This window comes from Aulonocara stuartgranti (genome assembly GCF_965226115.1).
Source record: "Aulonocara stuartgranti genome assembly, chromosome: 14".
Taxonomy (NCBI): Eukaryota; Metazoa; Chordata; class Actinopteri; order Cichliformes; family Cichlidae; genus Aulonocara; species Aulonocara stuartgranti.
In genome coordinates this window covers 25500511-25526440 of record NC_138950.1, presented here as the reverse complement: position 1 = coordinate 25526440, position 25930 = coordinate 25500511, and the positions used below count along the sequence as shown (strand labels likewise).

At 40.9% G+C, this 25930-nt stretch overlaps 2 protein-coding genes across 5 annotated transcripts in view; one reads left to right on the top strand and one right to left on the bottom strand.

Moving 5' to 3' along the window:
• Positions 1-3863: 3863 nt before the first annotated feature.
• On the top strand, positions 3864-6721 carry ssr3 (signal sequence receptor, gamma). Its single transcript, XM_082501809.1, has 5 exons — positions 3864-4106; positions 4449-4575; positions 4955-5053; positions 6033-6164; positions 6456-6721. The coding sequence occupies exons 1-5, from the start codon at positions 3974-3976 to the stop codon at positions 6520-6522; spliced, it is 558 nt and encodes a 185-aa protein (XP_082357935.1). The 5' UTR covers positions 3864-3973; the 3' UTR covers positions 6523-6721.
• Positions 6722-8710: 1989 nt separating this feature from the next.
• kcnab1a (potassium voltage-gated channel subfamily A regulatory beta subunit 1a) overlaps positions 8711-25930 on the bottom strand; it is a 145894-nt gene continuing 128674 nt past the window's right edge. For all 4 annotated transcript variants that reach the window (XM_082501786.1, XM_082501788.1, XM_082501785.1 and 1 more), the window contains 11 exons: positions 22560-22639; positions 21966-22010; positions 20504-20548; positions 19249-19292; positions 19008-19094; positions 14973-15058; positions 11935-12055; positions 11617-11711; positions 10989-11109; positions 10496-10584; positions 8711-10295 (listed from right to left, as the gene is read on the bottom strand). In XM_082501786.1, the coding sequence (XP_082357912.1) occupies positions 10206-10295; positions 10496-10584; positions 10989-11109; positions 11617-11711; positions 11935-12055; positions 14973-15058; positions 19008-19094; positions 19249-19292; positions 20504-20548; positions 21966-22010; positions 22560-22639 (903 nt within the window). In that variant the 3' untranslated portion in view covers positions 8711-10205. The remainder of the gene's footprint in view (positions 10296-10495; positions 10585-10988; positions 11110-11616; positions 11712-11934; positions 12056-14972; positions 15059-19007; positions 19095-19248; positions 19293-20503; positions 20549-21965; positions 22011-22559; positions 22640-25930) is intronic.

Here is a 25930-nt window from a genome sequence, read left to right as displayed (position 1 = left end):
CCCTTGGGCAATTCCACTGTTTACAGCTATACCCTATGGACTGAGTTTGCTTTTTAATTCCATTGTTGGAAAACGCTTGTGGCCTTTTCCATTTGACTTTCAACTGGATTTCTTGTTTGTTTTTTGGCTTTTTCAATTCAGTATTTTCAGTTTATTGTTTGGCAAAGCACATTTGCTCAAATGTGGTAAATGACAGCGAATTAAAACTAAAATATATACTCACAAATTTCTGAGACACCGTAGAAGTAATGATGTACATAGAAACAGCTCCTTTTCAGCTGTAATCCACAGAATAAAAATGCTCTGTCGAGTTCTCTCTTTCTTTATTTAGAAACCAAACAGTTTGAGGGAAAGGAAAACAAAACCTAAAAGCCGCATCTCTCTAACTCCATCACTTCAGAGCCACATGTCTGTGATGAAACATTAATAAATGCTGGTCCTCTTTCATCCATTTGAAGTTATGTCGTCTGACAACACGGCAGCTCACTCACACTTTATACCATTTGGGCGATATTTCTTGCGGTGGCTGGGGACTTCCATAATGTGCAAAGCTGTGGAAAGCGACATAGTTCTGTGACCACTTTTGTTTTAAAATCCATTATTCATGTTCAGTGAGTATAGACTGTATTTTTGTGAAACTAACTGCATTCATGTCTGATAATCAAAAAGATATATGAAACCTGGTTTCATGGATAAAGTACACACTTAGACTATAATGCTGATCTAATTTCTTTGGAAAGCTGGTGACACAACGCTGGTATTTCCACACGGTATCATCACCTCATGCTTACATAAAGATTTTAGAAATGTAGATGCTCCTAGAGCTATAAGCTTCAGGCGAGTGAGAAAAGATAACTCAAGAAGAATTTGTCACTGCTGATAGCTGAGCTGTCATAAACTCTCCTTAAGGAAGAACAAGAAAGGAGCTACAACTGCAGCACTGCCAGGCCAGCTGCCTTGGAGGAGTCCTGCATGTGCCACTGTGCTGTAGCGGTTATGTCTATGGTGTCACCAAAGCCAGGGTAATCTAGCAGAAACATGTGCACTTACACAGGACAGGCAGAGAGAAAGAGAGAGAGATCAACAGCCTTGTCTGGCATTGTGTTGGCAGGGCTTTTGGCATCACTGCCTGCCTCCCGCTCCTCCTCTGTGCCTCTTTCCTGCACCCCTGAAGTGCACGGTTAATCTCTAAGCTCTATCCCCATTTAAAGACAGGGACATCACGCAAACCTGCCTGTCTGCATTGCGTCCAAGCACACACACACACGCAACAACCCCCGCTCAATGCACGCACTCAGTAAAGATGCGTGCTGTTTCCTCTGTCCAAACACATAGAAAGAAAGAAAATAGCTCAGCGGGGGGTTAAGCACTGTGCTGGCTGGAGCAGCAGACTATCTGTCCGGTTTTTTTCTGCAGTCCTAAAATGTCTGCAGGGGCTGGGAAGTGACAGGCTTGGATGATGAGATAAAGAGGAGAAGGGTTAAAGGCTCATGGTGTACTAATGTGCCGTGCATCTGTGACTGTATGGTCACACTCAAGTGAACAGCATGGACTATGGCCTCCTTGTCAGAAATATGTGTAGAGGATGAGTTGTAAATATGTCCAAGAGGTGAAGTAATGTGCCTGTAGAGTAAAGAGAAGGCCTATTTTACTAACCTATACATGGAAACTGAGAATTTATGTGATGTGGTGCTTTTAAAGGCATTATAATCCACTTATCCTCATTGCCTTCAGAAAGTGTCAGCTCCTACTTTTCCATAAAGTCTGAAATATCTGATTTTTAGCCAACTTTTAAGGGTGAGAAATACTCTGGTAACGCAGCGACTGTGAGCCACGGTCTTACTCTCTGTGGGTGTTTATAAAAACCCCAGTAATCTGAGACCTGCAGATCAACTGTTACACCAACGACTGGAGATTTGGCCACCTTAAATGACGCACACGGAGTATACAGCAATAGATATCGCCCTCTAGTGGGGAAATTTAGAAATATTCCAAGCAGCTGAACTCTTGACTGGAGCTTTAGAATGACATTGCTCAAGAATTATCTTTCATGTCATCACAAATAAGATTGGCGATGTGATAGCATCTCTTTCTAAATGACAGATGCTGCAAATGAGAAGTAGGACAAGCAGTTAAAGCAGCGGGTTGTTGACCTGTTTACTGTTAGAAAACAAACTGTTACTATATTAAAGTGTGCTGCACGGCATGCTGATGTGACTGCGCTGTGATGCGGTGTAACAGGGTAGAGAGCTTAATTCTTTTATTTTGTAATCAGCTATTTGCTGACTGATGATGCCTGTCATAGAATTGACACACATACCAAAAAATTCACAATCAGAATTACGTTTATTCGAAGTATAAACACAAAAAATTACAAATTTGTCTCGGTGTCATGAGGCAAAAAAAAAAAACAGTGGTACCGAAATGGATGTTTTGTTTATATATGTACACAAAACAAGAATTATATACTAACTGCTTACATCCAGATAGAAACAATAATTTCTTTTACTAGTGTCCGTTCGCCTCCAGGTAGCTGCCAGACCTCATGATAAATAGTCACTCAATCCTCAATCCACCCCTGGGTGTTGGGCCCATAGGAGGAGGGACCCATGTAGCTGCTTTGGGCTAAGCATCTGGCCACCAGCCACCAGACTCACACCCTCCACATCAGCGCTGGGCTCTGTTGTGGGCAAGATAAACTGGTCCCTTGATCTTTTGGTCATCATAGGAGTTTTCTTTATCTGGCCTCTCACCCACAACAATATAGCTGCTTGGAGCCCTGAAGCACACACACTTCCACCACAATATGGTAATGACTCTCAGAGGTCAGGAAATATCAGTATAGTAATACACTGTTATATTACTATGCTGTTATATATATAATGCTATGAAAAAGGTTTGTAACAGGACTTCATATACATTCAAATAAGGTAGAGACAGTCTCACTGTGTTCACTTTAGTATGACGTGAAATGTGTGCTAATCATTAGTTAATCATGAGCATACACTGCTCACTGCAACAGCAGATTAGGAAAACAAGAAAGAAGTACCTCTTGATCATGACAATTTGCATATTATTGATCAAGAAACTGACCTCACAGTCCATTGTTCATTCAGTGGGCTAAGGTACTGTTTATAAGGTTGGGGAAACGTACAGTCAGCTGAGAATGAAGAAGACACTTGGATGAGTGACAAAACGTTTCTCCCACTGAAAACGCTACGTCCAGATGAACAGAATCGGCTTTTGGGGATTTCATATATCCCTTTTCACCGTTTCACTCCGAGTCAGAGACTAAGTGAAGTGTTTGCAGACAAGTTGGCGTCTTCCATGCAGCTACTGGTGACCACAGCAACCCGCCAGTGACCAAAGCAATCACAGGGTGTCTATTGCAGCACTACATATCACTGTAGGTCTCTTTTTGACCTATTTCATGCTAGCAACTGCCAGCAGCCTACAGTAACAACTTACCAACTAGTAATAAAATACACACTTTTCCCATGAACCAATGGTTACCAGGGGCCTACTGACTGATCTCTAAGGATTTATCAAACAATTTTACAGCTATTTCTAAGCCACTTTCAGTTGCTCCCTTGTCAGAGGGTCACCGCAGCTGATAGCTCTATAACCCTGTTACCAGTCACTTTAGTTAGGCTTGTGGTCCTACATGAAACAGCCCTCATTAATGTGATCAGAAACAGACGTGTTTACCTAATTCTTCATGTCAAAATGCCCATTATATTAAGGTGCACAAAAATATCGTTAAAGTAGGCTATTGTGCAACGGCACAAGTGCTGTGTCCTTATCGTCCTGTGGAGGGCAGCAAAAAGCCACAGCGTCTCCGTCGTCATCCAAACAAAGAAGAAGAAGCCGGAGTGCTGACGCGTCTCTCTTCTCCTCTTCTTCTCCATTCACCGACGTGTCAGTCTTCTTCTACCCGGAGCTCAGCAGCAGGCAGAAGGTTCAGTGAGCACTCATGGCTCCCAAAAGCAGCAACAAGCAGCAGTCAGAAGAAGATCTTCTCCTTCAGGATTTCAGCAGAAACTTGTCGGCAAAGTCCACAGCTCTGTTTTACGGAAATGCACTCATCGTTTCTGCCATCCCCATCTGTGAGTACAGCATAGGCTGAGGAAGCTAGCTGGTGCTAACCGCTAATTTAGCTAACACTGAGTGAGTGGAGGATTAAAATTGAGAAACTGTCAATAAAAACGAGGTTTTCAGAGCCGCTACTTTACATATATAAGCTCACGTAATGTTCAGAGATATAACACATAAGCACAGTTAATAATATTGATCGGGAATGCTAACGTGACCTCGTAATAACGCTGTGATACGAAGTGCAGCAACAAATGAATCAAAACACAAAAAGCTTTGGGAGATTTTACTTGAAAAACTCCAGTTTCAGATAATTAGTTTGAGCAGCGTTTTGTGCTTGTTTTTCCTCTCTTTAGGGCTGTTTTGGAGGATCTGGCATATGGACCTGGTCCAGTCTGCAGTTCTGTATGCTGTGATGACTCTGGTCAGCACCTACTTGGTTGCTTTTGCCTACAAGAACGTCAAGTTTGTGCTCAAACACAAGTAAGAGGGACAAATCCACTAAACACCCGTTGCTGCTTGGTTAAATGGGCCTCATATTATACTTTATTCATACCTTTTAACTTCAGTTACATGGGGACAAGAACACAAACATACAAACATATAATCATCAGTCGTTTGAACACAAATAGGGAATCAAACTGTCTCTGTAGAGTTAGAGCTTTTTTAATTCGATCAACTTGATTGACAGATGTGATGTTATTCATTGGGGAAACTTTGAAACGGATTAAGAATCAACAGACTGAGTTCAGAAATGATTTTGTTACTTCTTATTGGAAACTGAATCTACTGGGAGTTGCTGTTGTGTTTTGAATTTGATTAAAGTCTTAATGCTTGTGATCTTCCGCTCATCACACTCCAGGGTCGCACAGAAACGTGAGGATGCTGTTTCAAAGGAGGTAACCAGGAAGTTGTCTGAGGCTGACAACCGCAAGATGTCCCGCAAGGAGAAAGACGAGAGGTAAAACGTAGTGCACACGTAAGCCCAATTCAAATTCAGCAACTACACGCTCTCTACACACTTGCGTTTGCTTATCTGTGTGGAGGGGCCACCAATTTAGGTGGTGTTTCAAACCAAGTGGAAGTAGGTTATATAGAAATCCGACTCTGAGCCTGTACTGATACAGTTTTACGTACCTCATTCAGTGGTGCGACACAGTTTTTTGTCTCTGGGAAAGCTGCAGACTGATGTGAGTATTTCTGGTTTGTGTCAGTAATCTTAAAAGTGAAATTATAAATTATAAACTTTACCAACTTTATCTTTAACTTTTATTTTTTCTGGCAAATGAATTACACAGGCAGAAAGTCTTTATAACTGTAATGAATGTGTGAAAGCAGCAGTCAGCCTTTGTGGTGAGAATGGGACAGATCACTAATACGTGAGCTTACAGGTTTACAGTATTTTAGTCTGTATTATATTCATAATAGTTACACCATAATCTCATGTCAACATACCACAGCAACACCCTCTTCTGCCAGCGTTAGGTGCTAAACTCAGGTGCAGTTTCTTCTGGTCGCGTTAATGACCCATTTATCTTCACTGGTCTCGCCCTTGTGAACGTCACCGTACATCAAAAGTCAAAAGTATGATGATAAATCAGTACTGAGGATCAGAGAGTCCGAGATTATATAGAGGGAGATGTTCCAACATTGTGAAAAGAAGACACTTTCTGGGAAAAGGTTTTGTCTGAGTGGCGACTCTTCAGGAGAATACAGCAGGGCGTTCTCACACCCTCAGCGCTGGTATAAATGCTGATGGAGCTGTGGCATTGTCGCTGTTTGCATTTAAGTGGACCAACCCAGTGAGCACAAATTGAGTATAAATCTATGTTTGACATCAACCACCTTGTTTCTGTTCACACACCGTCTCTAACAAAGTCTGCGTTAACCTGGTACACGTAGACAACAAGGACGACATTTGGTTTTTATCTCCTGTCCAGAATTCTGTGGAAGAAGAACGAGGTCGCCGACTACGAGGCCACCACCTTCTCCATCTTCTACAACAACACACTCTTCCTGGTTCTCGTCATCGTCGCCTCTTTCTTCCTGCTCAAGAACTTCAACCCCACCGTGTATCCTTTCACGTCTGTATGTGGCGGTATTTAGTTCACAAGTATATTTAAGTTGAAAATGTATGACAGGTTTTGTTGTAGCAGATTTATCCTTTTAACACATCTTAACAGATTAATAGAAAACCGATTATTTCAGGCTATGATAATCTTACAATATTTAGTTGACTAAAAGAAATTTGATGTTTAAATTATGACTAAAACTAAAGAAAACTCCCTGTCAAAAGTAACACTGTATGCTTCATATCTGCAAACTTTTCTTACCAGTGTTTACCTTAACCCACCTTTTCCCAGCAACTATATTCTGTCCATCAGTGCCTCTTCAGGACTCATTGCTTTGCTTTCCACTGGCTCAAAGTAAAGGAAGAAAGGGTGGGGGTTGGGTTGGAGGGTAGGAAATGGGCTAAAGAAGTGTACACTCATGTTAGGAACAGGGTTTACAAGCGGAATATGACATTTCATCTTCATGAAAGTCGTGATCAAATTATCTCCAGAGTTGTTTCTACAGATCTGTCTTCTGTTGTTTTTGTAACAAATAAAGCAAGTCTGTTTACTTGTCATCTGTGTCATTTGATTTGTGTGTTGTTCAGTCTGCTTTTTTTACAGCTTAGACACCATTTCCATTGGCAATGCTTTTATTTCTAATCACACTTTCACATAGAGTATTTACAGAGAAACTACTGATCAGGAGGGGAAACAATACAATGACACAACAAGAACCGAAGTCAATGTCTCTCAAGTGTTTTTCATCCACCCAACAACACGTAGAATCAGTGACCTCTGAGTTTTCAGATCTGATTATCAGATAGGACTCAAACCAAAACCAGAAACCTTGGGTAGCAGTTGATGTGGCACATTACAGTTTTTCAACAAGCTGAAAAACAGCCACAGATGACTTGCTTGTTGCATTTTAGAGTTGTTTCTAAGTCTGTAAGAAATTGAGAAAACCACGAAGACAAGTCACTGTTCTCTCGGACAACAAGAAGGTTAATGTCCTTCTTGCATTACTTTTCCTAATATCTGTAGGACCGTTGCACTGCTTGTTCCCGAAATTTGTGGAGCTGATAATATGTAGGTTTTGCATTCCTCTGAAAGCGAGTCCCATTTACAGAGAAGCTACCAGTTTAAAGAATCAGCTCCACTGTTCGGTGATATAACGCTCCCGGGAAATTAAGGAGCACGATGGAGCTCAGTAAGCGCATCATTCAATAGAGAATAATAACAATTTAAAGACAACATTTTCCTTTTTTGTAGCTACGCTGTCGGTGTGTGCTTGATGCTTACAACTTTCTATTAAAGTGACACAGGAGACAAATAATATCATCTGCATACATTTGTTTTAAAATCTTACATATCTTGTAGGCCAGAAGCCAAACGCCATTTACCAACTTGTAGTGAAAGACATCCCTGAATTTATTCCTGTCGAAGGAATTCAAGGCACTCTGCCAGGTGGCCACAGTCCAACAGTGACTGACTCAAACTGATGGGAAAGCTGTTGACTTGCACACAAACTTAAACGTTTACCTTTGTGTCTCAGTGGCACGTGTTTGCCACCAAAAGCTACAAATAAGTGAACAAAGAAAATATAGATTCTGCGTAGGAAAAGACGGTGCTGTGTCCACATAGAGAATAAGAAATAAGCAAAATATGATGTTTTTTCTTGATTTCATTTTGGATCCAACTCTAGTTTTCCTCCAAGGCCAGACTTCTTAAATAAGCTGTGAGCCAAAGAGATTTTAGTGTTTCATCCCAAAACAGGTAACAGCGTGCTCTGGATAACTGTAGGCGCTTGTAATCTAATGAGATTTCCCTTGATTGATCCATACATAGGTGGTATTTGTGGTGCAAGTCAACAGATGCACACCAAGGACAAGAAAGTGACTCAGTCGGAACCTGGCCAACATTTCTGCTGATCTCAGAGATGGCTTGTTTTCCACATGAAAGAGAACAAAAATAATGCGTCAAGGTGACAGCCATGAAATCCGAAGGGTCGATCCACGTTCAAGTCCTTTAAGAAACCTTTAATCACATTTGTCACGTCTCATTAGAGAAGCTCACTTTTAGAACGATTCTCTTATTGACGCAGAATCCAAAAGAGAAATACAAATTTAAACCTTAATCCTTATAAATAGTTCTGACTTTCTTTGTCTTTGAGGAGACAAAAGTACATTTTTGTCTGGTTGGAAGGAGCAGGACGGGCTGGAGAGCGGCCTAAACGTTGCAACTGATGCAGCGATACTGCAGAGGAGCAGAAAAGTGACTCTATTTACAGGTCTGCTATGTGTGAGCCATACACTGCGGTGAAGTCCTCGTCTGCACGAGAGGCTCCTCGATGTGTTTCTCCTTATGTTACACTGTATTTCTTAACATCGTATGTACATTTAGCATCGTCAAACAAAAGCAGTATTTCAAAATGTCAAAATAAAGTTCATATATATTAACTACTCTAGAATAAATACTGTAATCTTTGCCACATCCCAAACACCTTGAGTCTGTGCCCCATTGTGCCATTTAAACAAGCAGTCGCTCTAAACATGACAAGACCAGAGGCGAGTTTATCTTTTATTTCATAGATTCATCGTAAGCTTAAGTCCAAAATCCTCAAGGTTTGCTGGAGCGATCTAGCGATGCAGGTTCAGTTCACAGGCAGAAAAGCAGTCCGCTTTATTTCTCTTCTGTGGGATTCTTCAGCAGTTCCTCAGAGGGAACACACGGGGGCGACATGCTTCACTCTCTCCTCAAACAGAGTCCAATATGTACTAGTACTCAAAGTCCTGCAGTACTCTGTCACACCTGGGGGGCTGGGGGGACAAGCTTGCAGGATTTTTTGATCAAATCCTCTTCTAGTCTTTAATTATGTGCTTTGTCGAAAAGAAGAAAGAGGCACACTATAGCAGGGAAACATGCATCTGGTGGTAAATACGCTCACGATTTGCAGCCTTTATAATCCACTGAATACTTAACTATTCTAAATACGGGACAGAATATACTTGGTAGGTATTTGAAAGCTAATTCGGGCTAATAGGGATCGGGTCTGTTGAGGCTTCATTCATGTTAATAAAACTGTATTATGCGCAAGTCACCTGGTTGCTGCTTACCTCCAACACAGGAGGTTGGAGTTTTACACTCTTATGGTAATTCTGTGTGTTGCTCTGCATAGCGATTTAATGAAAGCACTGAGTGGGGTGGGGGCGGGTGGGGTTCAGAATACAACTGTCCACTTTCCTGAGATACCTCTGATTTCTTGCATTCATGTATTCAGCTGTGGTACAGTGGTACTCATAAATAAAATATGGGCTCAATATGAATTTTGTGCTCAAATTATGTTACTTGTGAGTGGAGGTCTTGGCTTTCAATGGGTGGGCTCGAGACCTGAAGGCCTGAGCCCAATAAATAAGTAACACAGGCGTCTCATTTAGCAGCTACTGTCAAGGTGCCCTTCGGGAAGGCACTTTAAATACGCCCGCTTTGCTTCTTTTGGTTTATCTGCTAACTGGATGTGAGTGTAAAGTTGAATATATTTTCAAAACGAGGCGCTGCAGTCGTAGTTTCATGCAATTTTAATCCAAATATCAGGTCAGTTGTATATCTATCCCTGGATGGAGCTGAGCTGGGATGTGGTGGGATCTCAAATATAAGCCTGAATCTAAACTTTTACATGTTCTACTCTAAGATCTGCATAGTTCTACCTGCACGTGGCAACACTTTGATTTGGGAGGAGCACAAAGTTTAGAACTACTGAAGTGGATCGTGTTTTGTGTTTCAGGCTGCAAAAAGCTGAGTTTCTCAAGCATGACGTGGCTGAGCTGGGCACCTGAGATGAGCCTGGTAGAGCTGATCTGATCAGGACAAGGCTCAAACAGACAAAGGTACAGTATGCAACGCTGGACTTAGCAAGGCCGTCTGTTCCAGGCTGAGGCGGGCTGGAGCTGAGTGGGGCCCGAGGAGAGAACCATGGACATGAACACTGAATGGAGGGTCCAAGGTAGCAGTATGGTTAGGTAGGTAGGTACAGCTGACCTCTTGGAAGTCCAACTGCCTGGTCTAAGAGCGGTAGTCCTTCTTACTGTACGGTCTGTTGCCTAGGATGTGGTCGATCTCTGACACCACATGGGAGGTCATCTTGGGAAGGACCTAAGAAAGAAAGAGATGTGCTGAGTAAGCCTGAGAGGAGCGAAGGAAGGAAGACATGCAGAATAATGTGAAGAAAGTCTGAAGTCATTATAGGTACAGACTTGGGACAACTTGATCTAGAAATCATTATAAGTGGAAGACAGCAGAGGATGCAGGTGAAGAAACAGAGGTAACAGCAATGTGTGTCTGCTTTTTCTGACCTGTATGGCCCCGAGGTTTTCAGTGAGCTGCTCAGGATTGGATGTTCCCAGAAGGACCGAACTCACCCCTTCATTTCTTAGACACCAAGCTGCAGAAAAGCAGAAGATACTCAGTCAGTGACTATTCAACGGCACACATCTTATTATGACTTTCTGATTATTGTCTTTAAACAAACCAGAGGTTCCAGCACTCTTGCATATAACCTGGACATCTACTTATCAAATGGGGAGTGCACAACACACCCAGCTATTTGAACATCCACAGGGATGCAGTGCAAGCACAAGTGCATCAGAAAAGTTTTGCGTTGGTGTGTAGACTGGAAGCTGGAGGAAATATCAAACACGAAAGACAACAAATACCCAACGAAGGTGATGAAAAATGTGCCCGTCTTACATAAACCAGCTCCTGTCTGACAGGTCTGTGCATTTATGGTTTAAAAGCTTTGCTTTAAGCTGCTTCTGCTGTATTTGCTATAAGACAGGGAAGTCTTACCCACAGCCAGCTGAGGCAGGGTACATCCCAGCTTCTCTGCGATGTGGTTGAGCTCCTTCAGCTTGGCTTGTTGCTTCCTTCCATCCTCACTTATTATTTTCTCCTTCAACCACTGATAGGACTGACAGCACAGAGAAGACACAGACTGAATGAGTGAAGAGATGCAGGGTGTAGCCGGAGAGCCTGGAGACTCCAGAGCTGATGTATTATTAATAATTTATTGACACACAGAGATGTAGTCACAGTGCTACAGACATGCCTTAATTTCATCATTTATTTAATTAATCAAAGTCAACTGGTATTGATCTGTTTGTTCAACTCAAGTCAGGGACACAGACACACTCAAAGATGCAAAACATGAGCTTGGAAAAATAAAGCATGACTATATTTAACTTTAGGGTGAAGATGCAAGCGGAAACAACTTTGTCTGGTTACATCTAAACCGAAAACATCACACATGCACGTCCTTAAGTTTCAGCATGTCCAAATCAAACCTCCATAAACCCTCCCCAGATCTCATCTCTCTCACGTCTTAGATATCGACACCACCTGAAGTGCGCAAGTCATGAATCACTGCTTTGAATCTGATTCTCACTGTCGCCTTGTTTTGACGAACCCTCACGCTTACCTTCATGGAGGCCCTGGATGACTCAGGAATGCCATTTTCATATTTTCCTGTGATGATGCCGCATGCCAGCGGTGACCACGTCATCGCGCCGACTCCTGTAACCATGGACACAGCAGGAGAGTTGAAGAGGAGTTTTAGTGAGATGAAATGTGTGAGAAGAGCGTCAGAAAAAGTGAAAATGTGAGAGGGTGATTAAAGCGCAGTGGAAATGAGCAACAGAGAAGGAGAGCAACTTGGTCAGAAAGGTTGTTGGATGGAGTGGATAGGGAAGTGACACAAGGATGCATGTGACTGATCAAGCTGTTGTCATACACTTGCCTATCTTATGGTAGAGTTCGGGCAGTTGCACTTCTACTTTCTCCCTCTGGAAAAGATGATACTCAGCCTGCTCGCACACTGGCGGGATCAGATTAAACTGTCTCGCCACAGAGTAAGCCTCCTAGAGATAAAGACAGAGAAAAGATGCTCATCACGATGTTTCATGTGGATTTACTTTTATATATTGTTCAAAAGATTGTTATTTTATAGCTATATAGTAGGGGTGCAACGATATTCGTATCGATATTGAACCGTTCGATACAGTGCTTTCGGTTCGGTACGCATATGTATCGAACAATACAACATTTGTAATTTATTTTATCAATTTTCCTTCTGACGATGCTGTCTGTGTTGAGCGCTCAGTGAATCTGCGTTCGACTACTCCGCCTAGGCTGCACTGTCGAGCGCAGATCCACTGAGCGCTCAACACAGACAGCATAGTCAGAAGGAAGAGCGCAGGGCACCTCCCCCACCCTCATTCAGTTCTGGCGTTTGGAATTATTTTGGTTTTCATGTGAAGTATGACCCTGAAGGTAAGCGAGTCATGGACTAAAGTAAAACAGTATGTTGGATGTGCCATGCAATGCTCAATTACATTGGTGTGAACTAGTGTGCTAGCGCAGTTAGCTCGTTAACGTGTTGGCCGTCTAGCCCCATGCACGGAGCAATCGGCGGTAGCTCGTTAACGGAGATTTGCCGTGTTGTGGCGTTAAGGTCATTTCAACGAGATTAACCTGAAAGCACTAGTGGGAACACAACGAATATGACTGCACATTTACGCCGACATCATCCTAGTGCAAAGACAAGTGGAAGCAGACAAAAAAAAGCAAGCATGCTACTAACTTTAGCCGAGTCATTTAGACAGCTGTTAGCACATGATTCTCCTTATGCTGCTGAGAATATAGCCCAGAAGAAGCGGATAGTATAGCTTTTATTTTGGAAAGAGACATTTCTCTGTAATAAACTCTCTTTTCCAAAGATGAGTGATTCCTCAATCAGATACAGGGCTCGCAATATCGCTAGCCCGACGTCCCGGAGCTAGCGATTTTTTCAGTCCGGCTACCAAAATCTATCTCTGCCCTGCCCGTCGGGCTATTGTAGGAAAAATATATGTCAATGCTTTTGCATTCTTTCAGAAATGTAGCTGGGTAATTATGTCATTGGCATCGGTGAGCCACTGTCAATATGTGACATATTGAAGTCGCGTTTGAATTTGCGCTTGTTTTTTTGCTTTCACTTTGCAATCGTGCGAACTGTGTATAGAGAGCGACAGCACTGATCTGTGAGTGATGATAATTTGTGCACCAATTCCTCTGACATCGTCTTATTAATCGTTAGCTTACTATGCAAACATGACAAGTGAAATCTCCCGCAGCTTACACATGTGAGAGGTTGATCGCGCAGAGAATCGCTGAGCTTATGTGAGTGCGTGTGTAAAAGCAGCAGGATTTATATTTGACTACGATGACCTGGATGACTGAGAACCTTCACAGACAGATATATATTTTAGTTCTGCTGAGCCAAATAAGACAGGTCAGGGTGAAGAAGTGACAGCCAAAGAAAAGCTTACCACAAAACGGAGAAGTTATGACAAATCAGACTATAAGGCAAAAAGAAAGTGCAGCTTTATGGTTTCATGGACAAAAGAATTTCTGTGGCTGCAATATGACGAGCTAAATAACCAGGGCTGCACATAAGTGGTCCGCAGGTGCGCATTCGCTGTCAAAATAAAAAACACGCACAAGGGTTAGGGTTAAATTTAAAAACTGTACTTTTGAGTTAAAATATATATTTATAATTTTAATAAATGACAAATTAAAAATGCATGAACATTTTTTTGTATCGAAAAAATATCGAACCGTGACACCAAAGTATCGAACCGAACCGAACCGTGAATTTTGTGTATCGTTGCACCCCTACTATATAGCTATTTGGTATGTAAGCACAGAGGTTTGGGATAAACTCGGGGAAGAAATGAGAGAGGGAGGGGTTGTTAATCAGCTTGTGGGAGCGTGGCACAAATTCAAATGCATGCCTCTCAGTAAGTCAGCAAATCAATATTTCATATCACAACTCGGAGGCACCATGTTCAAATTTCCTTATCTATTTTCTCCACGGATCCTTTAAAGGCAAATGCCAGAGGAGTCACACACACACACACACCTACTCGGAGAAAAACAGCGCCATTGTTGCTTCTTTAAATCTTTAAATACCCTTTAATTTAGTGGGTTTCCTGCTGTGCAACACATGTCAGGATGAGAGCACAGTCGAAGTGGGAGTGTATTCTGTGTGATGCACGGATAATATCACTGCCATCACTCAACTTACAAATTACCAGTTGCCCTTCTGCGCTGCAACCCATGACATGTGCCTCCAGACTGTGTGCGCGTCCATGCATGTAACTGCGTGCGCATGCTGTACTGCTGAGAATCAAAGCCACCTTCATTAGCGATGCTATCTAAATTACACAGTGTTCATCTGGGCCCGTTGTTCTGCTTCTTTTTCACAGCCAGAGAGGGAGAATGTCAACACATTGCAGTGTGCTTAGAGGGAGGAGGAGGGTGATAAAGAGACCAAGAGAGATAAGAGGGGATGGATGCTACGTCCTTGAGTGTCACTTCAGGCATGTGTTCACTTCATAACTCTCTGCCTCATGTATATATTCATTAATGCACCAGTGGTTGAAACAGGAAGTGGATTATCTCTGACAGGAAAACAAAACAAAAGCCAGAAGAAGCCGCTGTGCCTGTGCCACTTACTGAAAAAGCCTCTTTTCACTCTCAGTCTTTTACAGTCACTACTTTCTCCCCCCGACTTCCCTCCAATTATCAGCTCTGTAATTACTCATTCATTTTCAATACTGTGAATATGCTGGTCACTGGAAAGGCACATCTGCATTGGCTTGACTGTTCACGCCAGATACTATATCCACCATTTATATACAATCTGTAGTCGGTTACCAAATGTGTAAAGGAAACATTTATTTGGACGTTTTCATTCTTCTTCATTTCTTATACTCAAAGCTGTTTGCTGCTTACCATGATCTCCATGGCCGTCCACCGAGACGTCCCCCAGTACATGGCCATGCCTTGGTTTATCACATAGGTCATGGCTCGAACAATCTCTGCGGATAAATGCAGTTATGACAGGTATCAGTCAGCTGGATCGACAGTGAACAAATTGTGCGTGTTTACGTCACCGTTTGCATTTTGGTGTTGCTCGCTGAGAAGCATCATCAGTAATATTTATAGATGCTTGTGATTTCTAGTGAGAGACGAGTGCAAGAGTACAAAGACACTATTTTGTAATTTTGCCACTTTATTGCACTGCTAGTGGATTTTAAATAAAACAATCCAAGACTGCACTTCATAATTCATCCTGCTGCTTCTATCAGCAGTCATATCACCAGTAAATACTAAATAAATAAATAAATAAATAAATAAATAAATAAATAAATAAATAAATAAATAAATAAATAATCACCCGGTTCTACTGTAAGTCACACACGCCCTAGTTATAACATTTCCTCTACCATGTTTGACAGATGATGTGGTTTTCTTCAGTTTATTAACTTTTTCTTTTTCTTCCCATCCTTCTGGAAAAAGTTCATCTTGGTTTCATCTGCCCAAATACTTTTGTTATTTCCGGAGCTGTTCAGACTCTTTTAGATGTTTGCTGGCAAAGTCTAAACTGGCCTTCTTTTAAGTGATTGCATCCTCATGAAGGCCTATTGTGATTGTAGAATTGGAGACTAGCAAGTGATATCAAGCTACCAACACTTGCAAACAACTCCAGATCTTTACTCTACCTGATTTGTCATGAAATAAGAAGAGAACGGGCCACATCCGGCCATGTCCAATTACTTTTGAGCCTCTGGAAATGAAGGACAATGTATAAAAATGGCTGTAATTCCGAAAAGGTTAATTGGGATACTTTTGTCAAATCAGTTGATTTAAAGCTTAAAGTCTGCACTGGTTTAAACCCACTGTGGTGGTTTACATTACAAAAATCATTGTTCAGTTACATTAAGCCCTCGCTGCATATAGGTTGGAGATAATGTTGCAGATGAAAAGAGAGGAGGCGGAGCTGGAGGCAGATGGAAAGATGGATTATTAGGACTCAACGCATCACAGAGACGCAACTTGGATCAGAGAGTTCAGGGAAAAAGTAGAGAGGTGAGACTGTGCTGGCTTGGACTTATGCAGAGAAGAGGTTTGGTAAATATTAAAACAAGGACTAACACAGAGCTGCAGAACAAGCGGATCAAAGTAAAGACAAAGAAAACTATGATGTGGTCGTGGCTCGCAGGTGGGTGGTGTAAATGAGGAAGAAGCAGAGGACAGATCTAAACTATGGTGACCCCTAAGATTCAGCCACATACAGTGCAGTAAAACCAGAATAACACAGCAGATGGACAGGGACATGTCAAACATTTTCTCAACAGAATATGACGATAACATAGTCAGAACATTATCAGAGGATTGATGCGAAACACCTAGAGCTTGGCAAAAATATTTTTAGCCAGCAATAGCCGAGCTACATGAAAAGACAATGCCAGAAAAGTTGATGAATAAAAGATTGAAGACTAAAACCAGTCAAAAACTAAAAGACTAAGAAAATAAAAAGGCAACATTTGAGAGAAACGGCCTTGAAAGAAGCTTCTTCTTCACGTTGTTCCAGTTTCTGTCATGACCTAATCGAAAATAAATAAATAAATATATTAAACCCTCACAAGGCCGCCCGCCTCCTCAAGTCTTTCTTACCTGTTGACGGCTCATCACCCCTCCTTGACGACTCCGGGGACAAACTAACAAGCTCACATACTAAAGCCCTTCTGATCACATTCAAGCTACTGCATTTTTAATGGTGCAATTAGCTCCAACGCTGCTGACTGTGAGAGCCAACGGCAGTCGGGGCCAACAAAAACTGAGATTAGGACTGTCATTAAGGTTGTTCATCATCGCCCTGTGCTCACTCCAATTATAGTGCAATCGTTCACTGTGGCAGGACTCTTGTTTTTCACTCTGCACAACCGATACTTGGCAAGATAACTGATTATGCGGGGCGAGAAAGTTTAAGAACTCCCAGAGAGAAAAGAAAAAACGAGGCTAGTAAAGATGGCGCGTTAGTAGAAGTCAACATGCACCAAAAGTATATAAGCAAGACAAACCAAGAAGACTTGTAATGAAGGTTTTTGTTTTTCCCTGCACCGAGTAATAATTAACCTGAAGCACAGACGTCTTACTCAATAGTATGCTGCCAGGGGAAATAACACAGGATTAAGACAAGACAACAATTCGCTTTCTTTCCTTTCGTTTGTTATTGTTGTCTTCCTCTCTTCGCCCTTCCCTCCTGTCGTCCTTGCTCTGTATTTACGTAGCATCATGCTGCGTTCATATTTAAATGCAACCTGCATCTATTTCGGGGCGGCATAGCACAACAGAGAGCAAAACAAGTCTGGGGAAGCATGAAAAACAAGAAAGCGTGCATCAACAAGCATGAAAAACATCTAAAAGCTGAAGGAATTAAATAAGAAGAGAACAGTGAGGGCACCAGGCAAAAGAAAATAAATGTGTACAGGAGCAGATCCTAAACAGCTACAAGATAAAGGAATAGACAAGCTTAAGCACAAAAGAACCGTGTGTGTGTGTGTGTGTGTGTGTGCGTGTGTGTGTGTGTGTGTGTGTGTGTGTGTGTGCGTGTGTGTGCGTGTGTGTGCGTGTGTGTGTGTGTGTGTGTGTGTTCTAAAAGAAGAAGCCGAGCACAGTGAAGAAACATGCGCAGTGAAACAGAGAGCAGAGGAGAGAGGCAGACACCGCAACACAGAAATTAAATCAGATTAATTCAATATATATTTGATAATTACCTGAATAAAATACTTTGTTTTTTTAAGTGTGCAATGTCTTTTTTTTTTTCAAATTCATCTTTACACTTACTTCTACATAAATTCATTTATAGCCACTTATTAGCATTCACTGAGATATTTAGCGGGGCAGCTTGGGTTACTGCCTGCATAGGGATCGTTAATTTTGTGAGAAAGATGCCCTATAAGTTACTTTTGACCACTCCCCTTTCATAACAGGTTACCACACCGGGTAGCTCTGCATGTTTGATTTTGCAGTTCTTGAGCTGGACGTCCCTCCTGATCCAACCCCAAAGGGGATTTGTGTCTCCAGCAGGACCTGACTAGTGTAAACCACACTATTGCTATTACAAGCTCACTTATGCAATGTTTAAAGAGCATTTTGCTTTAATACTGTTAAATGAACTGTCATTCATGTCAGTGTCACACAGATTTGTACTGGAATATTAAAATGTAATATTAACCAGAGCACAGTTCATATAAAAGAAAGCAGCTCTACCGACTGCTTAGAAGCACTAATTAAAAAGCTACTGAAAGAAACCACTGTTAAGAGGCTCTACCTCAGTAAGCAATAGTACCCAATCAATTTATAATGATTAATGAGGAACCACTGGACTACTAATATGTATGTTAATAAGAAACTTCTTGATAATGAATTATGCAGAACTGCCTGCCTCACTTTAGCGATACTAAAGAACAGATTTTCCAAGAGTAAAACTAGTCTTACATTTCTAGTTCAATATAATAGAAATAATAAGTAGCTCTAACACCACTAGGTAAATATGTTCTTTATCAGAGACACTGTACAAACACTCGTGATAAATGAATACAGTGTTTCAGATTAGACAAGATATTCTGAGGTTTTCCTGAATTTGTCTTGCAAACAGAAAATAGCTTTCTGCACACTGGATTTCATCGACAGCTTCTCTATAGTCAAAAATCACAATTATTTTTGAAAAGACATAATTACTCACAAATACTTGATTATTTTTATATACAGTTCTCAGCTGTGATACTGGTAAGCTAACACATTTTTCTGCAAGTGTAAATACATGATTCTGTGGAGCAACTACGCAACTATTTCATGAATCTTACAAACGATCACAATAACAGCAAAAGTTCCATTTGCTGAAAGTCAGACACTGTGAACCAGCTGATTTGATTAGTTTCATAACTGGATGTTGTTGGAAATCTTGATACACTGACTCACCCTCCATGGGAGTATTGCTATCTGGGCGATTAGCAAAAACTACGTCCACATACTCCAGCTGCATCCTTTGTAGAGAGCCTTTCAGACCTGACACACACACACGAGGGCAAAGGACACTCAAAGGTTAATGAACTGAAAGACTTTTACCTTATAACATGTTACTGTGATGTCATTTTAAACAATTTCACTCTTTAAGAAAAAAGTTTGTCATCTTTGGAGATGTTAAATTTGCATGTCTCACCTTCAATAATGTGTTTCCTTGACAACCCTCTCTCTGTCTCTGCTCTGATCGAATAAAACACATACATATCACATCAATCATAAACTGCACTTAATTAAATTAACTTAATTAAAAAACAGCTTCACTTCTTTTTTATCTTAAAAAACTGAATAAGATATTTTTTCTAAAAGTTCCAGAAATTGTGGGAATTCAAACTGGTTTTACTTTGCAGACTTAAAGTCAATTTAAGTTACTTTTGAACCCCGCTGGGCGACCAAAAAACACGAGCTCCAAATGTACATTTCAGGCTCTTTAAAGTAAATAGGTCAGCGCACGCTCAGCTGTTCAGCATCATTATGCATCCAGACTCTGCAGGAGAGAGACGTAGCACAGACTCTGCATTTGGAGGAAATTCTTGAAAACTAGAGAATAACCTCTTCCTTATCACAAGACCCAGTTGGGCAGCCTCTGGCTTGGAGCTTGACAGACTTTCTCTTTCTTTTCTGTGTGTGTGTGTGTGTTTTGGATGTGTGTGCTATAAAGTAGATTTCTTTATCGCCTCTCCTCTCTCTCTCTGCAGTCTCAGAAGAAGGTTCTCCCATTGGTTGTTACTTTACGTGACATGTTGCCATTCAGGTTGTTAACGGAGATTAATGGACACACGAAAACACGAGGAAACTTTCTTTGGTGCAGAGAGGCAAAAGTTTGAATGCTTTGAAAGACATTAAGGATATAAAATGATAAATGTAGCAGAGACAAAAGGAGAAAATATTGTCTTTTGTATGATATTGAGTGACTTAACTAAAATACATGCTTTATTGTTATTTATCTGAACAAAGTTAGGTGGTTAGGTGGGTTTTTTGTATGAGTTTTGTGAATATTTTATTTCTGTGACCCAGAAAAAAATCGTTTCACGTTTGCAAATTTACCCCAAGATCCTCGAGGTATCTTCAAATACTGCTATCTTTCTGTCAGATGGTCCCTGTTTTGCTTGTATTGCAAGCGCAGATGCACAAGGACATATTTTTATTTTATTTGTATTTTATTTCTGTTGTAACACGGGAAAAGGAAGAAGAAGAAGACGGATACCAACCTTCGTGTAAACAATGCAGGATTTAAAAAGAGCTTTGCAAATGTTTCACATGAAAGAAGTGCAATGCAAGGGGTTTTTTTGCAAACAGATAATACATTACTGAGAATTTGTGAGCAACACAACCTAAAAAAATATTACAGTTCATATCATGGAAGTGAAGAGTTTGCAGGGTTTCTTACTTACTTTCCTCCCCAGTACAGTTTAGTTGTAATGACCAAGCTGGATCTCCTAGAAAGCAAAGACAAAGCGGGATAAGGCAAATTTAGTGCAATGTGCTGTATTGTAATAATGTGACGTTTCTTCCTGTTAAAAGGGAGTTTTTCCTTCCCATGTGACCAGTGCTTGTTCATAGGGGTCATCTGATTGTTGGGGTTTTCTCTGTATTATAAAAAAGACTAATTACATTGCAGCTTTCCTCATTACTATGTCTGTTACAGCTATTTTCCGATTTTTAATTCATCCCTCCTTGCTAAGTTGTTTATTCAAAAGCACAGTCTTGTTGTTCCTCAATGTTTAGTCACACTGTCGGACTAATGAGCTATCCACGCAACAGGTGGGAAAATGCTACGCCCGTCTTGCTTAAGAGTTTTGATGACATCCTTGTCATTTCACATCTGGCGCTGTGTGAAATCATTAAACTCTACAGCATCTCACATGGCAGCAAAAGCAAACACGATTTCTGGTTTCACTGCATTAGAGTTGCAAATTAAATGCAGGAGCTGTGAGAGTGTTTGCAGACTTTAGTCACATGGGACAAATCAATAAATGCCCTGCAGCTCTTTATAATTATTATTCAGTGCTACCGGCACTGAATTCTCAACATATGACCAAGAAGTGTAAAGTAGAGCGCTTGTTCTTTCCATTTGTCATGACAGCACTCACAGACTGGTGTAGGCAGCTCAGTGCATGACACTGATCTGCCTAATCCACCTAATGATTAGCAAATACATGTTTCCATAGCTTCATTTAATAGAGTGGCAAGCGTTATTGTTGCATGGAGACTCCATCACTTATCACATGCTGTTGTTCTAAAACAAATTCAGTTAAGGTTATGGCTTCATATCAAACACGTCAGGCGGTGATCCCACAGTATCGCATCACTATGATCTGAAAATGCGACTTTTTGTGCAGCTTCTTTTGCACTCAGACATATAAATGTGCAATATTTGAGCTTCCTTTGATGTTACTGTAACTCCTCTTCTCCCCGTCTCCTACAGAGCCGATCAATAATAAAAAAATGAGCATGTTTAAATAAGTCCATAAAAAGAATATTTAAATTTGTGGAAAAAATGCCTGCAGGCAGACTTTCATGTGGAAGCTATTTCGCGCTGCTGTATTGTGTCTGTATTGTCCATGAACTAGACATTTAACTTCATTTAATAAAAGAAAAACAAAACTATGATGATAAGGCAGGAATTAATACTAATAAAAGTTATTTTTTCCTTTTTTTCCTTTGAGACAAAACACAATTCCTCACTGTAAAAGAAAAAAGAAAAAACAAAACACAGTTTCATGCATCTTTCATCTGCAACACACACACACACACACACACACACACACACACACACACACAGATCATCCTTCTCCATGTTTCTCTCTCAGGCAGAAGTATTGGAGCAATCATACGTTTTAATGTCACCATTACCTCCAGCATTTCTTCTTGATGATGTTTCCTAGAATGATTTCGGCCCTGCGAGGCAATATAAACGAAGCGTTGTTATTAAATCGCACTTTGAAATCATAAACATTCCTTCCACAGTATCGGCCCACAGTACAGTGAGGAACAAAAGAGGCCCGCATGCAAACCGGTTGTTTATGAACCAGGCAGTTGGACGGCGTAATAAAAGGGTCTTCAAAAACTTATTATACTACTTCCTGCAAGTAGAAGTCTTTTTATTGGAACTGCAGTGCTTGCTGTTGCATTACGAGGTCTCTGACATACACTTTCATCTGTGAGGTCACAAATAAAAAGACCTCACAGATGAGACGGTAGCAGTGGTTGAGAAAAGCAAAGAACAGACACATGCAAGAAATTTCAAAACATTGCTACAATCCTGAACAGAAACCTACAATTTTGAATGAATAATGTCTGGACTTCTTTTAAGCTCATGAATAATCACACTAAACGTGACATAGTTTCTAACAGTTTAGAGAATATTATAGTAAGAGCACTTTGGTGACAGCGAGGCCGGACATCTGCAGCCCATTACACAAAAACACTGGTCTGCGTATCACCCACCTGCCGCCCGCGTACACCTCAGCTGTGTCAAACAAGTTGACTCCACTCTCGTAGGCAATCGTCATTAGCTGCTCTGCAACCTGGCAAGCGGTCAGATCGAGCACACACATGAAAAAAAAAGAGAGGATACAGAAAGGTTAGTTTGCAGTTTTTATTTTACCAAAAAGAAACAATTTTTTCCCTCTTCAGGCGCCTACTGATGAATCGGCCGCGAGGGAGCCGCATTATGTCTGCATATCAACATCTTCCTTTTAAATATTCATGTGTTTCCACGGATACAGTGTCCAAGATTTACCCAAATCTCTTTCATAGTAGGAAAACATGACACACATCATCAGCCCGTGCAGCTTCGCATTTCATCTAGGAATCACTGCTGAGGAATTACAGCCAGAGGGCTTCCTCGGAGTATTATTTAACTGCAAATGAGTTTTACGCAGCACGTTACAGGCAATGGCGTATTTCAATATATCAAATATAAAAGACCACGCCATCTCGAGAGCGATTTAATAACACATAATCTGGTTTAGAGAGCATACAAAATGGCTAGTATGATATTAACAAAAGAAAAGCTGAGCTGAAGTGAGGCACAGAGAGCGTCCAGAGGAGCAGAAATGGCAGTCAAATACCTTCAGAAGCCAGACTGCCTCTTGGCTGGTCAGTAAGCTTGGTGTTATCAGATTTACGTGAACCTCATGTGACAGTGAACCACCTCAGTGACGCTCACCTTTATATTCATGCTTCACCTGTTGGTTCAGAACGACTGTGAACGTTTCCATTTTGATCAAGCAGAACTGTACTCGTGTGTAGCTACGCTGGAAGTTTGTTCATATTCAGATTTTATTGAGTAAGTAGGGCCGCAGTGTAATTAGCTGTGAAAAATCATTCGACTTCACGGCCGTATCAGCTCTTTTCTCTTTAGTTAATTCATGCTTTGTGCCAGTGTGTGTGTGTTTGTGTGTGGCATTTTTTTTTTAAATTTGCAGGCATGGTGACCATAAATCATCTAACTGAGATCCAATTTCCCTGAGGTGACTTTTATTACATGGAGGACTTTAAGTGAATTTACTGTCATTTCCCTGTGGAGTTCTGTAGTGACACAAGGGTGTGCTGTGTTGTGTTTGTGTTCAGGTGTCTGCGTGAAGTGCGTGAGTTTGTGCGAATGCATGTACAGTATGTGTGGGTTTTTGTGTGTGTGTGATGGCAGACAGTGGAGGCGTTGCTTCTAGAAGAATGAGATAACGTCTCCTCTGAGAAATGTTTTCAGCCTTCCTCAACCATCACTTTGCAACTAGCATGAAGCGGGATAGCATTCCTAGCCTCTGTGTGATACAGTGATAGTAAATTTGATTTTATTAGTATCTATTAGTAACTAACATTCCTTTGATGAACATGCTGAAGGCACATCCCCTGTGTAACGTAATGCAATATAGAACGGCAATAAAATGAAGGACAACACACACAAAAAGAAACAAAAGTCGTAAAAAATGGAAAAGGACCAAAAGGAAGCAAAATAAAAGTCAATAAAAAGTGCGTTTGTAAACTGATTTAAGATGTTGTAGCTACAGCAGCTCCCACATGGGCTTTTTGCTCGGAGGCAAAGCTGAAAACAGTCATTTATACTTTAAAATCCATTTTTAAAGTTAACCGCAAGCCCCAGAAAGGATTCTTGGTGCGATAATGTAGCATCACCTGTTGAAACAGCAGCACCTGTTCTCAATGGAGAAATTGCCAGCTGTGGAAAGTCTTAAAATGGCATTTTTACTTGTAGCAGCAAAGCAGGAATCCAAGTGGTGTTCCTCTACAGCAGGAAAAGAGAGAGGCATCCTCCATCTCCTGCCAACATAATACTGAGTAGTTTTAGCTGCTAAAACTACAATGAATCAGAAGAATTGTGCAGCTGCTGCCTCTTTATTCTAGTCTTGCAGTGGCAAACACTTTCAGAACCACCTGGGCGAGTCATCTTTGGCCTTTATACCAGCAGAGAGGAAATCAAATCCTGTAATCTTTTCTCTCAGTTATCTGTCCAGTTATCCATACATGAATGATGTTATGCCATGACTGAAAAAAACGAATCCAGTGTTTCAGATTGGTGCACCCTACAGACTGTATTTAAAAGACACATGTACTACCATGACAACAGTCATTTAGTTTATTGATTCAAGATCAGCATTTTGGACGTCACCAGCTTTAGAGTGACAAGTGGACCTGACAGAGAAATCAAAAAAATTCAGGAGGCACTGAAGGCGCCCCGATCTACCTGCCGAGGTCTGAGACTGACTGATTGTTAATCGGCCCAGTTCACACTCACGGCTATATGCTAATATGTTGTTAGCACAAAAGCGCTTCACTCTGAGTTGAGATAAAAAAGTGTTAGCGTGAAAATGTTTATAATGACAAACCTAACCAGACACCTAATCCCCCCATCTCCGTAAATAGAGACATTTTAAAGACGCTAAAAGGGGAAAAAGTAGCTAAAGCTAAACCCAACAAGAGTTCAGAGACAACCAAAAGCCAGGAGCCTTGGTGTGAGCCTCGGTATAAGCACTGACAGGATCAAAGCATTTTTAGAAAACAAAGAAGGTCGTTGTCTCATTACTGGTCAAAACGAGTCTGAAATTTGTTCTGTTACATAAATGTGTTGCATTTGCTTCTGTTTGTTTAGGTAAAATATTCAGAACCACCATCGGGTAAAATTTATTTCCATTTATTTCTTATTTGCACCTCTTTCTAGTAGCAGAGCACTTTATTTTGAAAAATCCTGTGTAGCATTTTAAAGTTCAATTAATTTTTTTTTAATAAAATAATATTTTAAGAATATTAAGTTAAGAAAATCATCTCAGAAAGAGGAAAAGTTGGAATAACCACAACTGGAGCCATGCCCATCTTTTATATCCAGTCTTTAATGATTCTTTACAGCAAACAGCATTTTGTTCTGTTCCCTATCTGAAAAGTAATTTTATAAGTGTTTTTTTTCTCAGCCTAGTATAACCAACATCAATACAATATATTCATATATTTAATTTTTTTCTTGTTTTTGTTTTTCTTCTTTTATAGAAATGCATCAGATGCAAATCCAGTGCTTTCAGATAAGGTTCAGTGAACAGCTAGGAAAGGAAATAAAGGAAGGACATAACAGTGTCCACATTTCAAAATGGCTCATTCAGTCTCCGAGCCCTGGACTGCCATCAGACAAACAGAGCAGAATAAAAAGATGGAGCTGGATAATGGAGAGGTTAGAGAAAGGAGATGTCACTTAAGGAGAGAAAGATTTGGGGAAGAGGGATTACAAAGAATATGAAAAGCATGTTCTTTCCCTTATTGGTCTCTGCTGAGTGCAAACAGGGAAGCAACCTCATGCCAGAACTGTTGGC